Raw genomic sequence first — 16,921 nt, 5'->3', positions numbered from 1 at the left:
AATTTTTACAGTTTTATTTTTTTAACAGATTTCCGGTGGTTATTGTCGTTATCTGTGAACCAGCGTCAAGTCACCTACACTGGTCATTGAATTACCGGATATTCCACATGAAAGTATACTGATATTTTTTTTTACATATATTTGAGAGAACAATTTAGTAACAACAGTGCGAGTAAATAAAGTACATCTTTAACCAATATTTTCGTATGACTTTTATTATTATGGTACATAAAATATAATATTGAATGTTGTAGTTTATTTAGAAAGAAAACCAACCGGAAATACTACATTTCTTTGCGTTTACTTTGACAACACGGCTCGTTTTATGGCAACGTAGCTAAACAGCAGGTAGTCACGAATGTGTCAGGACTCCTCCTAGTAGAGCGATATGCATTAAAAATAACAAAGTTTTTGTGTTACATGTCATTTACTCATAAAGGACCGCCGGAGCTTAGCATAAAGGCCGGCAATAATCTATAAGTCGAGGAAGCTAACAAGCTAGCAGTGGTAATAGCACTTTGGATTTACTGTTGTTAAATAACTCCGCAGCTGGATGAGCTTGCTAGGATGAATGGGAAAGCTAAGAAGCTAACGATGGTCATTGTGTTATAGGTTGGATTTGTGCTGTCTTTTTGGAGATAAACTTTTATAAATAATAAATTAGGAGTTATGAGAATAAACAGATATGTAATTTCGAGCACGGGGTCTCGTGGTTATTTACAGCTGGATATCCTCGGTGTGGGATTAGCTTATTTTCTCCTTGGAAAGACGACATTCGCTCCTTTCAGCTACCTCAAAATACACGGGAGTCGGTGATGCTGTCGGTCGCTGGACAAATGCACCGGGCGTCCGAACTAGGACAGAGCGGCCAGACTCCGTTATAAACAATGAAAAACTGCGAGTATCAACAAATAGACCCGCAAGCACTTCCGACGCCCACCCCGACCCCTCCGCCTCATCATGGGAATGACACGGAGAAGAAGAAGGAGCCGAGAAGACCCAGGAGAAAGTGGGAAGTTTTCCCCGGAAAGAATCGCTTCTACTGCGATGGACGGATCATAGTGGCCCGACAGAGTGGGGTCCTTCCCCTTACCCTGGGTCTCATCCTCGTCACAAGTGGTTTATTTTTTATATTTGAGTGAGTTCGTCTTATATTATATGGTTCTGTAATACTGATTGCGAGTTCCGTTCAAAAGTTGTCCACAGATGATACAAAGCTGCTTTTTAAGCGATATTTTAATGAACTGAGCCCTGTCTGGCGCATCAAATCTGTTTTATTTATTTATATTGTTTGTCTGTTTGTTTTTTCCAAAAGCAAGAGACTCGCTAACATACAGTTGGACTTAACAGGATGATATTTAATGATGCAGATTGCTCAAAAAAACAAAGCAAAACAAAAAAATACCGACCAAAGCGCATTTTTGACCCTGCACTGTATCGATATTTGTTTTAACCTGTGTGTTGCAATTATGTTTCTTTTTAATGTTTTTTTTCTTAATATTTGAAGCTAAGTGCACATTTTTAAGAAGTAGTGCTTAATAATAGAAACAGGATTCTTTCTGCCACAGTAGAGTGAAAATGTGTTCAGTCTTCTGGGAGTTTTATGGCAATTAAAAGAGTTGAATGTTAATTAAAATTAGATCCATCAGTGAGTTAAAGAAAAGAAGAAGGTAGGCTCAGTTATATGTGACAGAACATTGTCTGCATCTTTTCCCAGTGTGCCTTGGTAATTACCCCTGCCTGTGTTTGTTTCTCAGTTGTCCGTTCCTGGTCAAACACCTGACCAGCTGCATACCTGTTATTGGAGGAGTCCTCTTTGTGTTTGTGCTCATCACCCTGCTCCAGACCAGCTTCACCGACCCCGGCATCCTGCCCAGAGCAACACCAGATGAGGCTGCAGACATTGAGAAACAGATTGGTAATGTCTAATAGCTGCACTAGTAACTATGAGGTTGTCTGCAAGGCCTTTGAATTTGACGTCCCGAATTGTTTCCTACAGACTGACATTCTGTTGGAAACACTGCTGGATAATAGGAGGAGTGGGGCTATATGCACTTGAGTGTACTGTGTGCTAAACATCAGTCTCTGGGGCTGAAAAGGCTTAAATGCCCAATATCTGCAGTTCCTCAAATAGCCACTGGAGGCAAACTCCAAAAACAAGCCAACCCAATGGTGGCACTGAGAGGTCAAATGGACTGCAACTCAAGAAAAAGCCTGCATATAGAAAAATGCAGTAAAAGCACTCAAAACAAAACACAAGTGTTTCTGAGAAGGTGATAACGTGACAGACTAGCTGTGGCTGTAACGAAAACCAAAACATGCGATTTATACACATGAATCATGTGATTAGATAGCAAGATACATTTAAAATTGCCTCTATAGTTCCCCCCCTCGTAATAACGCCATGGTGGATGGTTTTTTGTATACAGTGCTTAACAAATGTATTAGGCCAGCTGTGATAAAAACAGAAAACACAAATATTTTAGAAATTTGTCAAAAACTTGTTAAAAAAAGTAAAAACATAATATTATTTATTATCCATATTTTTATATCCAAATCAGAGAAGAAGTCAGAAGTGAATCAAACATTAGATTCAACCATTAAAACAATTTTTTTTTTCTGTTCAGGAATTCAACTAAATAGCTAATTTGGCATCTTAATAAAAAAGAATAAAGGTGGATTAACATTGCAGAAATACAAAAAGTGATTTTGGTAAGCAGCTGTGAGGCATCTGTAGCATAAACCTTACACTGGGTGGTGTAAGGCTTTCTAATTATCAGCATACTGGTGGTAGGGACATGACCCTCTTGATTGATAAGTCTTCTGATACAGAGAACTGTAGTCGATACATCTCGCCTTCACTACCTTTTGGTGTGTTTTCTGGTTGTTTCATATGATTGTTTGATAAATAATGTGCCTTCTTGTAAAGTACAGCCCGTCTAAGAAGTTTGTGCTTCGGATTGGGTGAGTAATATTTTAGTCTGTGCTGTGCTAGCAGATATAAGTGTGTTTGTTGTACGCGTGCAGTTTATGTAAGTAGCCTGCTAATCAAGCATGCTAGCATTAGTTGGTAACCTAGCACCCTGTTATACAGATTTTGTCAAACAAGAATGATAAGAATTGTTCTTAATAAATCAGCCATGTTGGTAATGATGGTGCTCACTGAGACACATATGGAAAAGGAAAAATTAGTCACCAAATATACTTGGTTGGCCTAAAATCTGTGTGCAGGAAATACTGTCCAGTGTTGTCACATTTTTTCTCTTTTGGGATATTTCTGCACTGTGTTTTGGCTCTAAAGTTTCGTATAGGACGGGGAATCTTACCCATAAACCAGTACTGCTTAAACACAGGTTATTTTATTCCAAGTTATTGAAGAGTCAGTGGCCTTGACTTTGTTTTGATTAAAACACCATTCATAGTTTCAAGAGAATGAAAGCGCTGTTCTGGTGTGGCTAATTATTTATTCTGGAATCACACATGCGCGTACATTTTAATGGCTCAGTCACAATTTAAAATTCTTCAGGTCATTTTAATGATGCGGAAGTCATCAAGACATAAAAGAACATAAGTGGAATTTGCTGTGTAACAAACGTCATGTTGGCACGTTGAAAAGTGTCTGCTGCCTTCTAATTTTGGAGTGAAGTTTTCACTAGATTTTATACAGATTTATTTTCCCCAATCTTTCACACCTCAGACCTGTTCAAAGCTCATCAGTTATGTTCACTGTCAGTTTTATGCCATGCCAATATTATTTTTACTTTCCATATGACTTGCATCGTTATAATGACCTGCATGTCTAAAGCTGGCTTTCTGTGCACTTTGGAAACTCCTACTCATGACCAGAGTTTAGGCAGTGGTGATGTAAGATCCACATGTTATCCAACTGAACTGTACAACAGCTATTTTTGAAATGAAGATTCTGGCGTGACTGTTGAACATTTATTTGGGCCCCAATGTTTCAGGAAAGATTCTGGAAAGCTCTCTTGTGTAGCTTCTTAGTTTGAATTAGCGCACGGTTTAGTATGGTATGGAATGGATGACACCGACTATTGTAAAAAAAATAAATAAATAAAGAAAAAAAAACCCCATAAGGAACCATCTGTAAGTTGCGCAAAAAGAATAGCGGGTATTTCTTTTTTTTCTATTATTTTTCTCATGTTGGTCAACCTCTCAGGCACAGTGTCCAAGTTACTGGGAGAGAGTTTTTGCAGGTTAGTCATTTTGTGAAAGATGACACATCATTTTCCATCTGCTGTTACGAGCTGCACACCTGACACCAGATGTCTTTCTGCTCAGGCTATTATTGGGCTATAATCCACCCCTGGCCTTGAGTAAGAGTGGATAAAGGCGCAAGTTGTTACAACCCAGTGAAGTGGTCAGACCTGATTTTACAAGGATGTGAAGTGTGACAGAAAATGATTATAGGTTGAAATTGTGTACATTAAAACAGGATTCATACGTACACTATGCTTCATTGATTGACAGTGGGAGTACCTGACATCTGGGGTGTCTTTGCTGGTGGGATAGTCAAAGCAGTAACAGCCAGCCATTAACAAGGCAAGCTAACTGAGCTTTAATGATCACTTAGCATGAGTCACACTAACTGCCTGTTGCTAATGTTCTCCATTTTCATGCTGAATTACACAAACTTCCTTCATATTTTAATAACATGATGTGATGGATGGATTTGATTGGCTGCCATGGTGCTGGCATTGGAGAACTTTCTCAACTTTTAAGTGCAAGCACTGAAAGCAAAACAAAGGTCCAGATTCACAGTTTAGTTGTGCACTGCATTTAAAGTCAATGAGAGGTGTGGGGATTGAAGTTTGAAATGCAAATGTGTAAATCCCTGTTTTGTGTGCATGGAGACTCTCCAGGCACTCCAGGTTCTTCAAACTGCCCATAGACACAAGCAGTGTTCAGGTTCATTTGTGTTTCAAAATTGGCTGTAGGTTTGAATATGAGTATGAATGTTTGGCTTCATGTTCTAGCCCTGCGACACACTGGCCACCTGTCCAGGGTGCACTCCCCCTTCCCCTGTGGGTTCAAGTCTGTAGCAGTGATTGAGGGAAAACTTTTTGAAATGATCTTTTAGAGCAATCTTCAAAAGGTTTTTAATGAGAAGCTCAAAGTACTGACCAGAGATGCGTGCAGCCCTAATGATGTGCACGCATTGCTGATAATGTGATGGTATCCATTCACACTTTTATCGTGCTTTAAAGTGGTTTGTGAATGTGACACTTGTAAGTTTGCTGCCATGACTTTGATGGAAGTGGAAACTCGATGCTTACTGCAGCAATAACTGCACACCTACCTTAGATTTAAAGCACAACACTGTGTCCCTATTTTCACTGTTCTTCTCTGTAGACAACACTGGAAACACCAGCTATCGACCTCCGCCTCGCACCAAGGAAGTGCTAATCAATCAGCAGGTGGTGAAGCTCAAGTACTGCTTCACCTGCAAGATGTTCCGCCCTCCGCGCACCTCCCACTGCAGCCTGTGTGACAACTGTGTGGGTGAGCTGTGAACACACAGTGACACTGACATTTACAACCCATAAATAATAAAAAGAGGCTTCACAGAGCTGCAGAGAGCGCACTTTTATATAGCTCAGTGCTCTAGAGTTTTTTTTAACATTCCTAAAATGTGAGTTGATCACTGTCTTTCAGAGAGATTCGACCATCACTGCCCCTGGGTTGGGAACTGTGTAGGGAAACGTAACTATCGGTTTTTCTACACCTTCATCGTGTCGCTCTCCTTCCTGACGGCGTTCATCTTCGGCTGTGTGACCACACACCTAGCACTGAGTATGTGGTTTTGCTCTGATCTGCAGGTGTTTCATGCTTGGGAAGTAGCCGGCTTCAAATAGCACCTGCTTGTTTGTTTTGTTTCATTCGGACTGCCAGGCGTGGTTCACAACAGCAGAGCAGTTTAATGTCTGACAAAAGCCATATACGTGGATCAGCTCGGTCATTTCCCACACAAATTAAATTTTATCATCCTGAAATCCTGCTCACTTTCCTCTTTTTCAGGAGCTCAGGGCGGGAAGGGCCTAGTGTTTGCGCTTCAGGAGAGTCCGGGGAGATATCCTGTACCGAATAAGATTTTTTTACTCAAAAAACACAGTCAGTGACAGAAGTCGGATGAAAATCAGTCAGCTTGCATATGTATATATAACATATACATAGACACCATTGCCATCTGTGATCATTTTTCTTATTTGTACTGTTTTTAACCGTGTTTTTCTTCACTTTATATTAGGAAACAAAAATTACTGTAATCCGTAGGGAAGTACAGACTGAGGCTTTCTGGGCTGATATCAGGTTCTAAATAACAATTTGGCAAATATCCAGTGCTCGAATGGGGATATGTTTTAGTTGATTAGCTGTTGTTATGTCTTATATATTTCTTGCATTGTGCCAGTGAAACAAATTTGGCACAATTTTCAAGCCTTTTGTTTTTTCTTATGTAGCCAGTGTTTTGATAACTTTGCTTTCCTTGACTCAGTCTTTCACTGCAGTGGAGCTGGTGATATGTTTCTTTTCAGTTTGGTCCATTTTGGGCCTCTCAGGCTTCCATACATACCTGGTTGCTTCCAATCTTACCACTAACGAAGACGTGAGTACCCAAAGCTGCTTTTATGACTCAGTTTGTTAGACGACATCATGTTATTTTGTTCATTTTGTGATGCTTGTTAAATCAAAGAAAATATACTCTGTATGTAATTTGTAAATATAATTAATATTAATTTTCTGTTAGTGTGGAAGTATATTTAACATTAGAATACTTTTAATTAACAATAACAATAGTAACAACAACACAAATATTAATACTAATATTTTTGTTAGTAGTAAGGGAAATCTTGCAGATACTTTTGTATTCACAAAGTGAACAAACTCTACTTCCAAAATAATGTGTTTGGGGAAAAACATGTCATATGTTTTATATCAGAATCAGATCAGAATCAGAAAGACTTTATTTATCCCCAAGGGGCAATTATATGTGATTTGTTTTTATTTTTTATATTTATATTTATATTTTTTTAGATTAAAGGCTCCTGGTCAGGGAAGAGTGGAGAAGATGTTACAAACCCATACAGTCATAAAAACATCTTTATCAACTGTTGCTCGGTGCTTTGTGCGCCCATGCCGCCAAGGTTGGTCCTCTTTATGAATTACTCCTTCCATCATTAAATCTTTAATATCGAGTCCAAGTAACAAAGAGAGATGCTTGTGAGGATCCTTGTATATTAGTTTTAGCTATTTTATTACTAATGGGCTGTTTAAGATGGTGCATATTTCATTTGCAAGCATGCATACTTTATGAAAGAAGCAATCACTGATAATTTTAAATAAGTTTGTATGAGTTGATAAAGAGAGTGCAGTACTAATAAACCTGTAGCAATAGCAATCAGCTGGATTGTGGCTATTTTTGAATTACAGAGCTTCAGTTCATTGTTTAATTGCAATTTAGTTTTATGTGTGTAAGTAGCACCAGTTTAGTTGTCTCAACCACTTACTATTACAAGATAAAGAGTCTCAGATGGAAAACCAGACAGCCAAGAGAGTAAGTAGTTGGAGATGGCGGGGAGGAAGAATTCCTAATTCTTAATCTGTGATGTGCGTTCTGCATTCATGACAAAGATGACAAGATATTGGTATTAATGGAGGAACATCCTCGCCTCATAACCTGAACATTCGTATCTTTCTGTGCCATTTCAGCTTGATTGACAGACGGGGTTTCCTGCCAGCAGATGAGTCTGCCCAGACTGGCAGTGCTGACATCGAGCTGCCCACCCTGGCCGCTAAAAGCGAGATAAATGTGGTAGGAGCCGCTTTTGCATTGCAGAAATCCCCCTCTCCCGTGCCTGCACCCTCTGACTGCCACCAAAACTCTTTCTGTGCCTGAGAGAAACCTCGTTGCCTGCTGTAGCCCCAACCCAGCATCTGTCTGCTGCCTGTTGTTGACTGTCATGTAAAGGTTTGGTGTATTAACACTCTAGTCAGAGGTTTATCGCACAGTATTATGCCTCTTATTGGAAGTTAAAGGGATAGTTGAACGTTATGGCGCATTTGTTTGGTTTGGTTGGTGGAGTTTTAAAAAATGTTTTTTCTATTATTCTATTTCCTATTCTAGTAAAGAGCTGCAATGTTTTTAGCTCAGTTTTACTTATTAATTTATTATGATTATGAAAAACAGATAGGGTACTAGTTAGGAGTACTTACTTGCCACTCAACACCTGTTTTGGTTTTAAACCGAAAGCTGAAGGACCTAGAAGAACATCAAATGAAGAGAATGTATTTGGGGGCTTTTGAAGCAGTACAATCACAGTTTGAAGACTGCTTAAACTGGGTTACTTTATACATTTTTAATATTTTATGACATTATTACATATCAACATTATTTTGAAACTGAGTTGTCCTATCTTTAAGAACTCCTTATTAACTAAATATAAAAAAATTTAGAGAAGTCTGTTTATGGTCTGTGTGTTTGAAAGATGAGAGCAGTAGTGGTAGACAAGTATTTTGGATTTTTAAATTGCTAACTGTCATTATTGGTGTTCCTATACTGGTTAGACTCTACAAAGGACAAACTATTCTATTTGTTATATTCTACTAATTCTAATGGTTGCCAAACCATGTTTTTATTGATATATACTGAGGTGTCAAAACTCATCATTAAGGGTAGAGGGGGATGTCATCAGATGCAAGAGTTAAAGGAAGAGTTGGGGGAGGGATATAATATTTTTATAAATGATCGAGGGGCACAACCACACATGGACAACCATTCACACCTATGGGAAATTTAGAGTTTCCAGTTAACCTATCCCTACTAAGTGCATGTCTTTGGACTGTGGGAGGAAGCCGGAGTACCCGGAGAAAACCCACGGAAACACAGGGAGAACATGCAAACTCCACACAGAAAGACCCTGGGCCCGACCTTCTTGCTGTGAGGCAACAGTGCTAACTGCTGTGCCACCGTGCTGCTCATACATGATTTATGACTTCGTAGAGTGACCACTAGAGGTATGTTAATTGTCACGAAGTCCCTGCCCTGATGATATTGAGGTCTGCTGCTAGCAGCACTCTTTGAATCGCGCATTACTGAATAATTATTAAGTTGAATTGTCAAAGACGCAGACAATTAAATTAGAAAAAAGAAAAAAACTCATAAAGACCAACAGTAGCCAGTCACCCAGTAACACCTCTTAATCTTGTTTGTTTCTTAAAAAAACAAAATGTTAATGTATTGATTTATAATTTTTGTTGAAGGCATATCTTAGAAATATAGATGACAAACATGAAAAAGTAGCTCTAATGCCCAGGTTTAAATAAGAGAACTAATGATGCTTTGGCAGGTGCGTATTTTAATTCAGGAAATAGTCAACTGGGGTCCTGCTGCTGTTTTTTTTTTTTTATTTTTTATTTTATTTTTTAACTTGAACTACTTTGTTAAAGTGTAATTTAATATGGTGTCTTTAGCTGTTGTTCAGCCATGTCTACCTCATGGAAATGCACACATAAAATTCTTCTTGTGCTATTTTTAATAGAGAGTACTACTCTCTGTATGCACATTTTTCCTCAGTGTTTACTTCTATGCAGTATCGTGTGCCAGCTCCGGGTGTTTAGAGAGCAGGAGATGTAAGAAGTGTTTCCAGCTCCTCCTCACAGAGCATCTCTCTTGCTGTTCTCTCTGACAGCAAGGGATATAAAAAGATACTTGAAGTGTTTTTAAGCCAGTTTTGTTTACAAGACTTGCCCAGAGTTCAGATAGAGTTGCAATCTGAGCCTCAATATATTCACATATCGCGTAGTACAGTGAGAGTCAGTTGAAGCTGGAGTCTTGTGTTTTTGAGTGTGTATAAGCTAGCCTTTTGAAGTCAGTTGATAAGCTGGTGACGCTGTAAAGAAAGCTATTTCTGTAACAGCGGTTTGTAAATTTGAGTGTGTGCTGTTTGTTTTCTCCTGTCATGTCTGTCTGCATATAAAAGGTTAAAATGCCAAAAGATTTGTGACGAGGGAAGCTCCTCATGTCCTTCATCTCTTGCTTCCCGTCATGCCTTTGTTTCATTTTTACATGTTTTTTTTTTTTTTTTACGATGTTTCAGTTTTTAGTATCTGTAATGTATAACATTAAATTTTTGTCCATGCAGTTCATCATGTGTTGTCATTTTTCATTTTGTTTCCATCCATCATCACCGTTTTCCTATCACAGTACAAGGAGACATACTTTTCTATATTTTTCCTACGAGACAAACCCAGAATCAGTCCCTCCCTGTGTGTCTGCTCACCCAGTGCTGACTCACTGTTCTCTGTGTGGTGTGTCTCTGTGCCTGCGTCCCTCCACCAACACTAGGAGGAGAAGTGTCTGGACTTTGCTCTGTCCTGCACTGGCTGATTAGCCGCTGTTAGAGCAAAGAAAAGCGAGCCTTGAGCTTGGTAAGCCTGTATAGAGAAAGGGAGAGTGAGTGCAGACAGCCTGTGGCCGCCGTTGTCTTTGCATGCCCCTTTGCTTGGCTGCTTTACTCCCGCATGGCTTTAACCATGGCCAATGTTAAATGCATTGAAGTGTATAATTGATCACAGTAAAGGGTGCATAGTTACGGATCAAACAACTCTCTTGTGCTAACCACCAGACTGTTTAAAGACTGACAAAAACAACTGTAGGAAGATGTTCATTCAGAGGTCAGTGAAACATAATGACAGCCATTAAACCAGCTTCTTAAGGAATGAACTGCAGGGCTTTAACAGTGCTTAGAGACTTCCCATGTGTGTATAATTTTTAGGTTTAGGGGTGGAAACAGTGTTGAAATATACCCACATGGTGACAGCACATTTTCTCGACCCTGAATTATACGTAGCGTATAAACTTTGAATACAAACTAGCATATGGAGAAAAAAAAAAGGTTTAGCATTTAAATGAAAAATTTTCCAGAGCTTATGCTGTTAAAATTCATTCATTTGTCAGACTAATTTAGATTCAAGGCTAAAGACATTTTGAAGCGAATTTGGGTGAATAGTTGCATTTAAAAAGTGCCCAAAGCAACATTTTATACTAAGAAATGATCAGTTCATGTAAAACGGGTTGCTCATAGTATCAAATATTATCACCAAACTGAACTTCCAGTCAGTTCTGTGCAGTTTAACAGCTCCTTTCAGCTCACTCTTTTGGTTTTACTGGTCTTAGTTTGGCTGAGCTAACTGCTACTTTATATTTTCATTGTGTGTTAAATTGCTTTAGTAATAAAATGTACTTTTTAAAAGTACATTTGCATGCTTATAAAGATCCCAGCCAATCTCTGTTTAATTCGGTGTTTTTTTAATTTGGCGTCAGTTTAAAGCAAAGCATCTCAAGGCAGGTATGTTTATAAGGTAAAGGCTGTGTAACGTTACAGAGTGGGATAAAAACTTCTGCCAACAAGCAGAAAGAAGTCAGGTTCAGGGTCTGCTGCTGTACTTGTAAACATTTACTGTTTTGAGCTACTGAACCCTTAATCTCAGTTCAGATCAACTTGGATGTGTCAGCTTGAAAATGTAAACCTTTAAATTGCAAAGAACCCACCACACAAATGCACGCTTGATAATGGATGCATTAACAGAGCCAATGCATCCAATCACTTCCTTTTAGCCAGCTTGTCCCAGTGGTCACTCATTGTATTACAGACAAGAGTTTTTCACATAAACCACAATTATAAAAGTTTATAAAGCATTTACTGAAAACCACTGACTCTTAACAATGCTAGGTTTTATCGTTTTGGTCGGGACTTCTTCGTCTGAAGATGGTTTAAAAAGCATAGAAGATGTTTGTTAAACTTCAACATCTCCCAGAAGAATCTTACAGTTTGTGATCTCAGTGTAAAGCCTGACCTGAGTCTGATCCTTTGGGCAAGCCTGCAGGGATAGTGATATGGAGTTCTCTTTAATGGATCCAGCATGACACGTAAGAAGCATCCACACTGGAAGAACTAGCAGTGATGATACCGTAAAAGATGGACTTATCTTCCTGTTCTGAGAAATGAAGCCTTTAAGAGGACGTGAAAAACGACACGTAAAAAGGCTAATCTACATCACGGAGCCCTGCTCTCAAAAACTGATATAGATTTAACACTGTCTGCGAGTCTAGTCACGTTTGTTAAATTCTTTACAGCTAACAGCCGGATTTTCCCATTTCAGTGCAGGAAGCCAAATAATGAAAAGCCAATTACTGCAAAAGAGACAGACAGTGAAAGTGGACAGTATATCCTCGGTTTCTTAACGTAAAACTCATCGTTGCAGCCAGGGACAGCACAAAAGTGATCCCCTTAAACCACAGCTGTCAAACTCCAGTCCTCAAGGGCTGGTGTCCTGAAACCTTTCTGTGTACCTGCTGCAACACACCTGAATAACATTAGGTCATTAGCAAGACTGTAGAACTTGAGTGCACGCTGAGATGGAAATTCAGCCTTTTGATTCATGTTACAGCAGCTTATGAGTGAATGAAAATGGTGCAATAACAGTACAAGCTTTCAAACACTTACACTTATTTAAAATTGCTTGAGTAGGGTTAGGGGTTGCCACCTCAGCATGCACTCAAGTCCTATAGAGTCTTGCTAATGACCTAATGTTATTCAGTTGTGTTGCAGCAGGGACATATTTAAACGTTTTGGGACACCGGCCCTCGAGGACTGGAGTTTGACACACCTGCCTTAAACTCATTTTTAGTTTTGGTGTTGTTATTTTTTGGCGGCACGGTGGTTAGCACTGTTGCCGCACAGCAAGAAGGTCCTGAGTTCAATTCCACCATCAGGCCGGGGTCTTTCTGTGTGGAGTTTGCATGTTCTCCCCGTGTTTGCGTGGGTTTCTTCCGGGTACTCCGGTTTCCTCCCACCGCCCAAAGACATGCAGTTTGTGGGGATAGGTTAATTGATTAATCCAAATTGCCCATAGGTGTGAATGTGCGAGTGAATATGAGTGCAAATGGTTGTCTGGCCCTGTGTGTTGGCCCTGTGACAGGCTGGCGACCTGTCCAGGGTGTACCCTGCCACTCGCCCTATGACAGCTGGGATAGGCTCCAGCGCCCCCGTGACCCTGAAAAGGATAAGCGGAAGCAAATGGATGGATGATGTTGTTATTTTTCTCTGAGTTATCGATTCTATGGGCTCAGTCACTCATTTTGGGAACTTGTAAATTTTGGTCATATAAGGGTCAAAAAGCAGGATTATCCAGAGTGCACTCATTGGCTAAGGACATGTGCTGTTTGAACATGTTCTCCTCAAGGCTTCATAAAAGAATCTCACAAAACAGTCAGTGATGTCATAGTCACTATGTTCATCTTTTATGATATTTATGACAATAATGTGGGAACCAGAGGTAACAGAATATCAATGACATTCAGCAACTTTAACAGCGACAGGCAAAATAACTGCTGATGACATAAAGTGGGCAGGTTCTGAGTTAGACTTCTCACATTCTACTTGAAAGGTGGAAACGACTACCAGTGAGAGTGAAGGATACGGTTGACTGACATATGATGGAATGCTTTTAATGTTCACTAGTGACCAGTCGTCAGTGATGAAGCCACAGGCACCAAGCAAACTGCTTCTTGTGTGGACGCCCTGTTAAAGTCTGAATATTCTGGCAGCTGCTACTTAAACTTCATCAATCCTTTTTTAGAACCAGCTCTTGCAAACTATCACACTTTGTTTTAGTGCCATTCTAAAAGTTTGGTGTAATAAATAAACAGGCTTCTTGGGCTAAATCAAATATGAAATGTGACTGGCCAGGTTCAATGTGCATGCCTATGCATGTCTGTGGCATGAAATATTTTGGATATCCTGCTTGAGATCACGTGTGGATCCTGCTTGCACTCCTAGTTGGCCTTTGACTCATGTTATATTTGCTGAAGTAATTTCAGAGACTGATGTTTTCCCTGTTAATATCACTAGCTTGTTTTGTCACTTGTTTTATTACTTTTTTTTACTTCCTCTTTCTTGCACTGCCCTTGCAGTGCACACAGGGAACTAAAGGTCTGCTAGAATCGGCTGCGCTTTCTCCGCTCCTGTCCACCTCGTGTCCTCAGGGGAAACCTCAGAATGCTCATTCCTGCCCAGAAACCAGCCCAGCGTTGAACTCTGACCCCACATCGGAGTTCTCTAAAGGCTGCAGGGGTAACCATACGTCCAGCTCCCATGGCGATACTTCTCGTCCACGTCACACCAAAGCTCGCTCAAAGAAATGCAGACGAGAGGCTCTGCATATTCCCAACCCTGCATTTGATGTCCCAGTTTCCCCTACCTCTTCGGACGCTGCCCCTGACTCCAAAGCCAGGAGCCACAAAGGAGGCAGCCTCACCCCGTTGCACTGACTGTCTTGAATGATGTTTTTCACAAGTCAAACACTGTTTGAGGCTTGCATGCTGTAACACAGTCAGATCCAAGTTATATGATTTTTTTTGTTTGGTTATTCCTGTTGGTTCTCTGAAACTCCAGGAGCGTTGAAGATGTTTGGTCACTGAGTAAGACAATCACAGGGGAAATAGGACAGATTTGATGAAGAGGATTCTAGATGCAACATAGCGCTGGTGTAGAGAAAAGTTCTAAGAAGGTTTGTGAGCCGTAGATTCTTGTGTAAAAAAACAAATTTACCAGCATGTCAGATTTCACCAAATTTGTGAAACAGCGGCTTTAATGTATCAGGTGGATGGAAGCTCTGAATTGTGTATATCTATAAAGAGAGGATCCTTGAAGGGAAAATCCACCCAAAAATGTTCACATCTCAAGCTGTACAGGCAGTGATTAATGGAACAAGTCGCAGGACTCGTAGACTAAAGCACTGTCCTCAAAACACTTTCTTGTGGAATCACCTGTTTAGCTCACTGGGTTAAGCAGGCAACCCATTTGCCTCAAGACATGTCTTCCCCCTGGTTTTCTCCCAGGCTTCCTGTCTTCTCTTTGCTCTCCTATTGCAATATAATCCATATAATCTGGTACAGAATTTATATGGAGTAAATATTTAGTCACCACAGCCACCACAGGTGGGTAAGGTTTGGCCACCCCTTCTGCCCAGTAAGTGTGAAACAGCAATGTCTGCAAATAAGCCTTTACTGTACAGTGGTTGAAATATCTAATTTATTCATTTGGATTGTTGTAGGGCTTTAGGGGTATGCCTGCTCTGTTCCACCACCTGTCATTGTCTGTTCTGCTAATTTAAATCTCTGAACTGGATCTCTGGGCTGTGTTTGAGGAGGTGATTCTTTTTGGAACATTTTTAATTAATTATTCATACTCTTAATAAGCTTTTGTTTCAGTTTTACTATAGGGAATTTATTCTTCTGTTACTTGACACTTTTAAAAACTTTTTTTTTTAAAGTTTTACATAAAAATGCCTGTTATGCATGAGTCCTCATGGCATACCTTTCTATGGCAGTCATGCCTAAATGATTAGGAATGATTTGGTACATCTGGTAAGCAATCATTTGGTACTACAACAATCTGTAAAATGGGGAAACAAGAACTAGAAATAAGTTCTGAGCTCAACCTGCTCACCTCTTTAAAAACTATCTGGCTCTGTGGCTGCTTCCACTGGGTTTCAGTCTAACAGAACCTGAGGGTACCAAATGCAGAGATGGGGATATAACTGAACTATGCACTTGTTTTTCCCCCCACATCTATAATAATGCAGGCAAAGATTTGGTCCACTGACCTTAGTGACATTGAATATTGGATTAATCATTCAAATCTATATGTAAAACACCTAATTTTTCACTGAAGGTGATGACTTTGTGTTCTAAAATAAGCAAAATGTGAATGTTGTTGTGTGGATTTTTCCGATGACCTTGCACAAACAGCACAGTGGATAAGATGTAAATCAGTTTAGTGGTGTGTACTGTTGTTCAGATCTTCGTGCTGTAAAATGGAATTGAGTGCAACTGCATGGTCATGACTAAAAGGTGTATTTTATGATGTTTCTTTAAATGCATTCAAACATTGCACCATCTCAACACACCTTTTTGTAGGAAACCAGTGTTGTGTTTCAAAACTGAAACAGCATTACTGATTCCCGCTTGTATTCTTGTCACCATCACACAATGATTTAAAGCTCCTTTTCACATGTCCACCTCCTGCTCACACACCTTGTGTCAGTAATAGCAATACCTTCTGTCTTCTCCTTTCCCTAAAATTGTTTTTCTTTGTGCACTTTGACAAATCTGAGACTTGTGTGAATGGAGGATGTACTGGTTTGTTCTCAGGTGAAAGCTTTAGGTTAGGTATTCAATATGCAAGTTCAATGTGACATGTGTTCACACACATTGTGACCCGATGGCAATAGCTGCACAAGAGTGCAAAGACCCCAACTATCATGTACACACTGTCCGTCTATAGTTCACCTAAAGAGTGTCTGTGCAGCATCTGCTGTGTCAAAAGTCACCCCAACACCCTCAGTGACATCACTAAGTGAATGCGAGTGATGCATTTATTAGGAGAAACATACTGTACTGTATTTGTACCAACTGTAAGGTAAATTAAGCCAATGCTCCTGTCAAAATAAAGGAAAGAAAAATACAACTCACTGAACAATCTGTGTATTTTTTAAGCTGACCACAAGGTGGCACTGGTGGTCCGTGAGCGTGAACTGGAGTCAGTAAATCAGTCAGTGAGCCACTGTTTGGACAATTTGGTGTTTTGTTTCCTCTTAGATGTTTAAAACGGAAAATAATCAAAAGATTTTTCTTTTTTCCTCTTTGCAATGGAAAAAAAAGATCACAGTACCACATCTGTGCAATTAGTAAAAAATAAATATACTGTAGAGAATTTGTTGTAGAAAACATTAAGTCTGATTTTCAGGTTCATGTGGAGCCATGTGCTACATAAAAGTTTATTCAATACAAAGTATGAAACTTTTTTGTATTGAATGATTAAGTTCTGTTTTGCAGAATCGT

At 39.6% G+C, this 16,921-nt stretch overlaps 1 protein-coding gene across 2 annotated transcripts; it reads left to right on the top strand.

Annotated features, from left to right (window-relative positions):
* The first annotated feature begins 294 nt into the window (after positions 1–294).
* LOC120726919 (palmitoyltransferase ZDHHC18-B-like) lies at positions 295–16,547 on the top strand. Of its 2 annotated transcripts, XM_040020955.1 has the most exons (9): positions 295–1,138; positions 1,758–1,918; positions 5,371–5,520; positions 5,674–5,811; positions 6,037–6,088; positions 6,520–6,622; positions 7,051–7,160; positions 7,726–7,828; positions 13,991–16,547. In XM_040020955.1, exons 1-9 carry the CDS (start codon positions 888–890, stop codon positions 14,345–14,347), a joined length of 1,425 nt encoding a protein of 474 aa, XP_039876889.1. In that variant the 5' UTR covers positions 295–887; the 3' UTR covers positions 14,348–16,547. The 2 variants fall into 2 exon arrangements, with proteins under 2 accessions (XP_039876889.1, XP_039876890.1); XM_040020956.1 differs by lacking the exon at positions 6,037–6,088 and having other exon boundaries at positions 6,552–6,622.
* Positions 16,548–16,921: the final 374 nt, after the last annotated feature.

The sequence above is a fragment of the Simochromis diagramma genome, unplaced genomic scaffold, assembly GCF_900408965.1.
Source record: "Simochromis diagramma unplaced genomic scaffold, fSimDia1.1 OVJJ01000753.1, whole genome shotgun sequence".
NCBI lineage: Eukaryota > Metazoa > Chordata > Actinopteri > Cichliformes > Cichlidae > Simochromis > Simochromis diagramma.
The sequence above is the reverse complement of the archived record's forward strand: the minus strand, read 5'-3'. Positions and strand labels throughout refer to the sequence as shown.

Excerpts from the sequence above, each read along its gene's own strand:
- LOC120726919 (XM_040020955.1), top strand. The coding sequence starts at position 888 with ATGAAAAACTGCGAGTATCAACAAATAGACCCGCAAGCACTTCCGACG. Across the intron at positions 7,161-7,725 it reads TGTGCGCCCATGCCGCCAAG|CTTGATTGACAGACGGGGTT; the intron begins GTTGGTCCTCTT and ends GTGCCATTTCAG. Across the intron at positions 7,829-13,990 it reads CTAAAAGCGAGATAAATGTG|TGCACACAGGGAACTAAAGG; the intron begins GTAGGAGCCGCT and ends CTGCCCTTGCAG.